At 54.2% G+C, this 8,343-nt stretch overlaps 1 protein-coding gene across 1 annotated transcript in view; it reads right to left on the reverse strand.

The window, feature by feature from the left end:
• LOC144479683 (spindlin-1-like) overlaps positions 1 to 2,330 on the reverse strand; it is a 108,824-nt gene extending 106,494 nt beyond the window's left edge. The window contains exon 1 of the mRNA XM_078198697.1: positions 2,244 to 2,330. Coding sequence (XP_078054823.1) covers positions 2,244 to 2,272 — 29 coding nt within the window. The 5' untranslated portion in view covers positions 2,273 to 2,330. The remainder of the gene's footprint in view (positions 1 to 2,243) is intronic.
• Between the last annotated feature and the right edge of the window lie 6,013 nt (positions 2,331 to 8,343).

Genomic DNA, 8,343 nt, shown 5'->3' on the forward strand with positions numbered 1-8,343 from the left:
GGGGGGGCGAGTCGGGGGGGCGAGTCGGGGGGGGCGAGTCGGGGGGGGCGAGTCGGGGGGGGCGAGTCGGGGGGGGCGGGTCGGGGGGGCGGGTCGGGGGGGGCGGGTCGGGGGGGGCGGGTCCGGGGGGGGCGGGTCGGGGGGGGCGGGTCGGGGGGGGGGGCGAGTCGGGGGGGGGCGGGTCGGGGGGGCGGGTCGGGGGGGCGGGTCGGGGGGGGCGAGTCAGGGGTGGGGTGAGTCAGGGGTGGGGTGAGTCGGTGGGGGCGAGCCGGGGGGGGGGGGGGGCGAGTCGGGGGGGGGGGGGGCGAGTCGGGGGGGGGGGCGAATCGGGGGGGGGGGCGAGTCGGGGGGGGCGAGTCGGGGGGGGCGAGTCGGGGGGGGGGCGAGTCGGGGGGGGGCGAGTCGGGGGGGGGGGCGAGTCGGAGGGGGTGAGCTGGGGGGGCGAGTCAGAGGGGGGCGATTTGGGGGGGGCGAGTCAGGGGGGGTGGGCGAGTCAGGGGTGGGGTGAGTCAGGGGTGGGGTGAGTCGGTGGGGGCGAGAGTCGGGGGGGGGGGGGGGGGAGTCGGGGAGGGGCGAGTCGGGGGGGGCGAGTCGGGGGGGGGCAGTCAGGGGGGGGCGAGTCAGGGGGGGGCGAGTCAGGGGTGGCGTGAGTCGGTGGGGGCGAGCCGGGGGGGGGGGGGGGCGAGCCGGGGGGGGGGGGTGGGGCGAGCCGGGGGGGGGGGCGAGCCGGGGGGGGGGGCGAGCCGGGGGGGGGGGGCGAGTCGGGGGGGGGGGCGAGTCGGGGGGGGGGCGAGTCGGGGGGGGGGCGAGTCGGGGGGGGCGAGTCGGGGGGGGGGCGAGTCGGGGGGGGGGCGAGTCGGGGGGGGGGGGCGAGTCGGAGGGGGTGAGCTGGGGGGGCGAGTCAGAGGGGGGCGATTTGGGGGGGGCGAGTCAGGGGGGGTGGGCGAGTCAGGGGTGGGGTGAGTCAGGGGTGGGGTGAGTCGGTGGGGGCGAGCTGGGGGGGGGGAGAGTCGGGGGGTGGGGTGAGTCGGGGAGGGGCGAGTCGGGTGGGGGGGCGAGTCGGGTGGGGGGGGCGAGTCGGGTGGGGGGGCGAGTCGGGTGGGGGGGCGAGTCGGGTGGGGGGGCGAGTCGGGTGGGGGGGCGAGTCGGGTGGGGGGGCGAGTGGGTGGGGGGGCGAGTCGGGTGGGGGGGCGAGTCGGGTGGGGGGGCGAGTCGGGTGGGGGGGGCGAGTCGGGGGGGGCGAGTCGGGGGGGGCGAGTCGGGGGGGCGAGTCGGGGGGGGGCAGTTCAGGGGGGGGAGCTGGGGGGGGTGAGTCGGGGGTGGGGGGGGTGAGTCGGGGGTGGGGGGGGTGAGTCGGGGGTGGGGGGGGTGAGTCGGGGGGGGGGAGGGGGGGAGGGGGGCAGGGGGGGGAGGGGGGGAGAGGGGGGGAGGGGGGCAGGAGGGGGGGGGTGCAGGAGAGGAGGGGGGGGGTGCAGGAGGGGAGAGGGGGAGGAGGGGGGGGAACACAGACAGTATTCCAGCAGCAGGCAATTGTGGCTTTTGTGAACATGAGTCAGGAGGGAGGGAGCCGTGGGTTTGGCCTGACTTCCATTTCACGACGCATTTCCTCAAACAATAACGCTGCCTTTTCCCCCCCCCCAGAGGGGAGGGGAGGGGGGACACATTTATAATATTTCTCGATTTTAAAAAAACACAAAATTAGAGGGAGAGACGCATAAAAATCACGTGAAAGACAGAGAGCATTGCACCAGTCCGCAAATACACGCTGGCAGCAGACAGCAACACTGTATCTGGGGGAAGGGAAGCCACTGGATACTATTCACATTTCGACACAATGTTTCTTTTTCTCCCCCTCATTCAGTTAATCCCAACACAAACCAAAATTGCTCCCGAAAAGCGCAACAATGTTTCCCCAACGTTCCTCTCGGCATCGCCAACAATCCCTCTCATTTTAATGGAAATTCTTCAGATTTTTTTGCTGCCCCCACCCCCCCGTTAATAACATTGCGCTCGGAGGAGAGAAGCGAGAGAGACACAGAAAAATTGACATGAAGGAAGCAGCCACAAAGGCCAGACATTTTGGAAGTTAACCCCCACCGCCAAAAAATAAAAATCAACCTAAATGGAGAGGTTTGCAGTTTTGTTTTCCGTCGGTGGATCGGTTTGGGTGCATTAAAAAGCGTGCAAAAGATGAGAAAGTTTGAAATGGAAGGGAGAGGATTGCAATCTGGGGTTTTTTTTACCTGCAGTTTCTGACGCTGCCCTCACGCATTCATTTTTGCCAGCGCAAGAAGAAGCCACCCACAACCCCGGCGCTCGCGCAGACGGGAAGCGGCGCCAATGCGCAGGCGCGGGGCTAGCCAGGTACGCTGGGAGTTGTAGTTCCCATAGACCATCCCCATCTCTCTGTGCCTGCACCTCCAAGTTCATTGAAGGCTTTGCGTCTGGGGATGAGGGACTTGGGGAGATGGGAGAAACCTGGATTCTCCTTATAGTCATGATGTGGAGATGCCGGCGTTGGACTGGGGTAAGCATAGTAAGAAGTCTCACAACACCAGGTTAAAGTCCAACAGGTTTATTTGGTAGCAAATACCATAAGCTTTCAGAGCACAGCTCCTTCGTCAGATGGAGAGGGTATCTGTTCTCCAACAGTGCACAGAGACACAGAAATCAAGTTACAGAATACTAATTAGAATGCAAATCTCTACAGCCAGCTAGGTCTTAAAGGTACAGACAATGTGGGTGGAGGGAGCATTCAATACAGGTTGAGATGTGTATTGTCTCCAGACAGAACAGCTTCTCTTTATAGTACAGAAGACTGAATTGAATTCTTGTTGGCACATGTATCCCAATAAAGTTAAAGTTTATTTATTTGTCACAAGTAGGCTTTACATTATTTGATTTATTGTCACATGTATTAACATACAGTGAAAAGTATTGTTTCTTGCGCGCTAGATAGACAAAACATACCATTCATAGAGAAAGAAATGAGAGAGTGCAGAATGTAGTGTTACAGTCATAGCTAGGGTGTAGAGAAAGATCAACTTAATGCAAGGTAAGTCCATTCAAAAGTCTGACAGCAGCAGGGAAGAAGCTGTTCTTGAGTCGGTTGGTACGCGACCTCAGACTTTTGCATCTTTTTCCCGGTGGAAGAGAGAATGTTCGGGGTGCATGGGGTCCTTAATTATGCTGGCTGCTTTGCCGAGGCAGCGGAAAGTGTCAACAGAGTCAATGGATGGGAGGCTGGTTTGCGTCATGGATTGGGCTACATTCACGAACTTTTGTAGTTTCTTGCAGTCTTGGGCAGAGCAGGAGCCATTCCAAGCTGTGATACAATCAGAAAGAATACTTTCTATGGTGCATTTGTAAACGTTGGTGAGAGTCAGAGCTGACATGCCAAATTTCCTTAATCTTCTAAGTAGAGGCGTTGGTGGGCAATACAGCAGGATATAGATAGGCTGGAAAATTGGGCGGAGAGGTGGCAGATGGAATTTAATCCGAATAAATGCGAAGTGATGCATTTTGGAAGAAATAATGTAGGGAGGAGTTATACAATAAATGGCAGAGTCATCACGAGTATAGAAACACAGAGGGACCTAGGTGTGCAAGTCCACAAATCCTTGAAGGTGGCAACACAGGTGGAGGTGGTGGTGAAGAAGGCATATGGTATGCTTGCCTTTATAGGACAGGGTACAGAGTATAAAAGCTGGAGTCTGATGATGCAGCTGTATAGAACGCTGGTTAGGTCACATTTGGAGTACTGCGTCCAGTTCTGGTCGCCGCACTACCAGAAGGACGTGGAGGCATTGGAGAGAGTGCAGAGAAGGTTTACCAGGATGTTGCCTGGTATGGAGGGTCTTAGCTATGAGGAGAGATTGGGTAGACTGGGGTTGTTCTCCTTGGAAAGACGGAGAATGAGGGGAGATCTAATAGAGGTATACAAGATTATGAAGGGTATAGATAGGGTGAACAGTGGGAAGCTTTTTCCCAGGTCGGAGGTGATGATCACGAGGGGTCACGGGCTCAAGCTGAGAGGGGCGAAGTATAACTCAGACATCAGAGGGACGTTTTTTACACAGAGGGTGGTGGGGGCCTGGAATGCGCTGCCAAGTAGGGTGGTGGAGGCAGGCACGCTGACATCGTTTAAGACTTACCTGGATAGTCACATGAGCAGCCTGGGAATGGAGGGATACAAACGATTGGTCTAGTTGGACCATGGAGCGGCACAGGCTTGGAGGGCCGAAGGGCCTGTTTCCTGTGCTGTACTGTTCTTTGTTCTTTGTTTGTTGTTGAGTGGCGGCATGGGTTGGCCAGGGCAGGTTGTTGGTAATTTGGACACCTAAAAGCTCTCGACCCTTTCTACTTCGTCCCCATTGATGTAGACAGGGGCATGTTCTCCTTTACGCTTCCTGAAGTCGATGACAATCTCTTTCGTTTTGTTGACATTGAGGGAGAGATTATTGTTGACGCACCAGTTCACCAGATTCTCTATCTCATTCCTGTACTCTGTCTCGTCATTGTTTGAGATCCGACCCACTACGGTGATGTCGTCAGCAAACTTGAAAATTGAATTGGAGGAGAATTTGGCCACACAGTCATGGGTGTATATGGAGTATAGCAGGGGGAAGAGAACACAGCCTTGTGGGGCACCGGTGTTGAAGATGATCGTGGAGGAGATGTCGTTGCCTATCCTTGATCCACTGGTTGTGGTCTGAGTTCGGAAGTTCAGGATCCAGTCGCAGAGGAAGGTGCCAAGGCCCAGGCCACGGAGTGTAATGTCATGGAGTGCAGTGTTAACACTGCAATGAAGTTCCTGTGAAAATCCCCTCGTCACCACACTCCGGAACCTGTTCGTGTACAGTGAGGGGAATACATGCAATCAGTAAGGATAGGCAACAATACCTCCACGATCAACCCCAACACTGGTGACCCACAACACGGTGTCCTCAGCCCCTCACTATATTCCTTAGGAAAAGCACAGTAGTTAGCACTGCTGCCTCACAGCGGGTTTGATTCCCGGCTTGGGTGACTGACTGTGCGGAGTCGACACATTTAAATAGTTTAAATTTTATTTATTAGTCACAAATAGGCTTACGTTAACACTGCAGTGAAGTTACTGTGAAAATTCCCTAGTCGTCACACTCCGGCGCCTGTTCGGGTACACCGAGGAAGAATTTAGCATAGCCAATCCACCTAACCAGCACATCTTTGGACTGTGGGAGGAAACCAGAGCCCCTGGAGGAAACCCACGCAGACACGTGGGGAATGTGTAAACTCCACATCGACAATGACCCAAGCGGGAATCAAACTCGGGTTCCTGGCGCTGTGAGATAGCAGTGCTAACCACTGTGCCACCCCTCCCTATGTTTCCTTTTTCACCTCTACGTAAAGACAAAACCTGTGTGCCTGTGGGCGGCACGGTGGCACAGTGATTAGCACTGCTGCCTCACAGCGCCAGGGACCCGGGTTCGATTCCCGGCTTGGGTCACTGTCTGTGTGGAGTTTGCGTGTTCTCCCTGTGTCTGCGTGGGTTTCCTTCAGGTGCTCTGGTTTCCTCACACTGTCAAAAAGACGTGCTGGTTAGGGTGCATTGGCCATGCAAAATTCTCCCTCAGTGTACCCGAAAAGGCACCGGAGTGTGGCGACTAGGACATTTTCACAGTAACTTCATTGCAGTGTTAATGTAAGCCTTACTTGTGACACTAAAAAATAAACAAACTTAAGATAGGCAACAACACCTCCTCCAGGATCATCCTCAACCCCGGTGCCCCGCAAGGCTGTGTTCTCAGCCCCTTACTACACTCCTCATTCACCTATGACTGGGTGGCCAACTTCCCTTCCAACTCGGTTTTCAAGTTTGCTGATGGCACCACCGTAGTGGGTCAGTTCTCAAACAATGATGAGATGGAGTACAGGAAAGAGATAGAGGGTGGGATTTTACAGCCCCAAAACTGTAAAATCCCACCCGAGGTCAACCCACTCCGATTCCCGTGGTGGGCAGGGCGGTAAAACTCCAGCCAGAGAATCTGATGAGCTGGGTGTGACGACAAAAATCTCTCCCTCAATGTCAGCAAAATGAAGAAGATTCTCCACCATCTCCAGCATGATGTCACCACCAAATGCATCTTCCCTTCACTCCAGCTGTCAGCATTCTGCAGGGACCCAATCCCACCCAGCCCTATCCCATAAACCCTAGCTTGTCCCCCGACACTAAAGGGCAATTTAGTATGGCTAATTCACCAAACCCGCACATCTTTGTGAGAGGGAGAATTTTGCACAGCCAATGCGCCTGACCAGCACATCTTTGGACTGTGGGAGGAAACCGGAGCACCCGGAGGAAACCCAGGCAGACACAGGGAGAACACGCAAACTCCACACAGACAGTGACCCAAGCCGGGAATCGAACCCGGGTCCCTGGCGCTGTGAGGCAGCAGTGCTACCCAGTGTGCCACCGTGCCGCCCACAGGCACACAGGTTTTGTCTTTACGTAGAGATGAAAAAGGAAGCTTGTATTTATATAGAAAAGCAAGATCCTGCGGATGCTGGACGTGGGAGATAAAAACAGAAAATGCTGAAAATACTCAGCAGATAGGGTTGCCAACTGTGAATGAATGTATTCCTGAGGCCACATCACATGACTTGCCCTCAACCTCCATCCATTAGTCAGCCAACAAATCCATCCTTGCCTTCCTACACCGATTGGAAAGCAAAAGACTTTTTACCATGTTTTATGTGTAAATGTGGTAAAGTGAAATGTTCAAAAACATTTTTGCCTTTAAAAGACTGTCTCTTCCTCATATCCCCATGATTTTTCTCCATGGCTACACACAGCTGCGTCCTGGAGACTGATCTTCAAGTCCTGGAGGCTCCAGGCCAAATTTGGAGGGTTGGCAACACTATCAGCAAGTCAGGCAGCATCTGTGGAGAGAAACGAAGTTAACCTTTCAGGTCAAGATGACCTTACATCACAGCTATCGTTTAAAGAGCTTCTCTCATGACCTCAGGGCATTCCAACGTGCTGCATAACAACATTGTATTGTATAGCACCCTTACCGTAATGAAACATCCCAAGGGGACTTCACGGGGACATTATAAACATATACATACAAGTACTGAGCCACATAAGGAAATATGAGGACAGGTGACCCAGAGCTTGCTCAAAATACCATTTAAAGAGCGAATCAAAAGGAAAGTAGAGCATCAGAGAGGTGTGAAGAAGGTATTCCAGACCTTAGGGGTTAGGTAATAAAGACTTTCCAAGCATAGTCACCACTATGATGTAGGAAACGCCGGAGTCAATTTGCATGGTGGCACAGCGGTTAGTATTGTTTCATCACCATGCCAGGGACCCGGGTTCAATTCCCGGCTTGGGTCACCATCTGTGCAGAGTCTGTACGTTCTCCTCACGTCTGCGTGGGTTTGCATCGGTTGCTCTGATTTCCTCCCAGTCTGAAAGATGTGCTGGTCAGGTGTATTGGCCATGCTAAATTCTCCCTCAGTGTACCCAACAGGCGCCAGAGTGTGGAGACTAGGGGATTCTCACGGTAACTTCATTGCGCTGTTAATGTAAGCCTACTAGTGTCCTACCTAATGTAAGACACTAATAAATAAACTTATACTTAAGCAAGCTCCCATGGAATGTGTACTGCCAGTGACAGTAGACCGAGTGGTCATGTGAGAACGTGACCACAAGGAAGGTCACGTGGTCGGAGTGATTCCCGGGAGCGCAGTCACATCGCAAGTGTTGAAGTAGGTCATGAATAAACTACTCTGTTGAAAGCCCCTTGCTGTCAGTGATTCAGGAGCCCAACACATCTCGTGGCCACATAACCTGATTCAACCCTCACTTTTGATTGAGGGATAAATTTTGGTTAGGTTCAGATATCAGGGAGAACTCCCCTTCTCTCCTTTGAATAGTGCCATGGGATGTTAATGTAAGTCTACTTATGACTAATAAATAAACTTTACTTTTTAATATCCAGCTGAGAGGGGAGACAGAGCCTTGGTTTAATGTCTCAACCAAAAGATGGCAGCGCGCTGGGAGTTTCAGTCCAGATTGTACATTGAAATCCCTGGAGTATGATTCATAGATCATAGATTCCCTACATTGCCAAGGAGGCCATTCAGCCCGTCGAGTCTGTATTGACTGTCTGACAGAGTATCTTCCCCAGGCCCTCTCCCCCACTTCACCCCTGTAACCCCACACATTTCCCACTGCTAATCCATCAAACCTACACATTATGGGACACTAAAGTGCAATTTACCATGGCCAATCCACCTATCCTGCAAATCTTTGGACTGTGGGAGGAAACTGGAGTAGCCACACAAACACAGGACGGCCCA

This window comes from Mustelus asterias, chromosome 26 (genome assembly GCF_964213995.1).
Source record: "Mustelus asterias chromosome 26, sMusAst1.hap1.1, whole genome shotgun sequence".
Taxonomy (NCBI): Eukaryota; Metazoa; Chordata; class Chondrichthyes; order Carcharhiniformes; family Triakidae; genus Mustelus; species Mustelus asterias.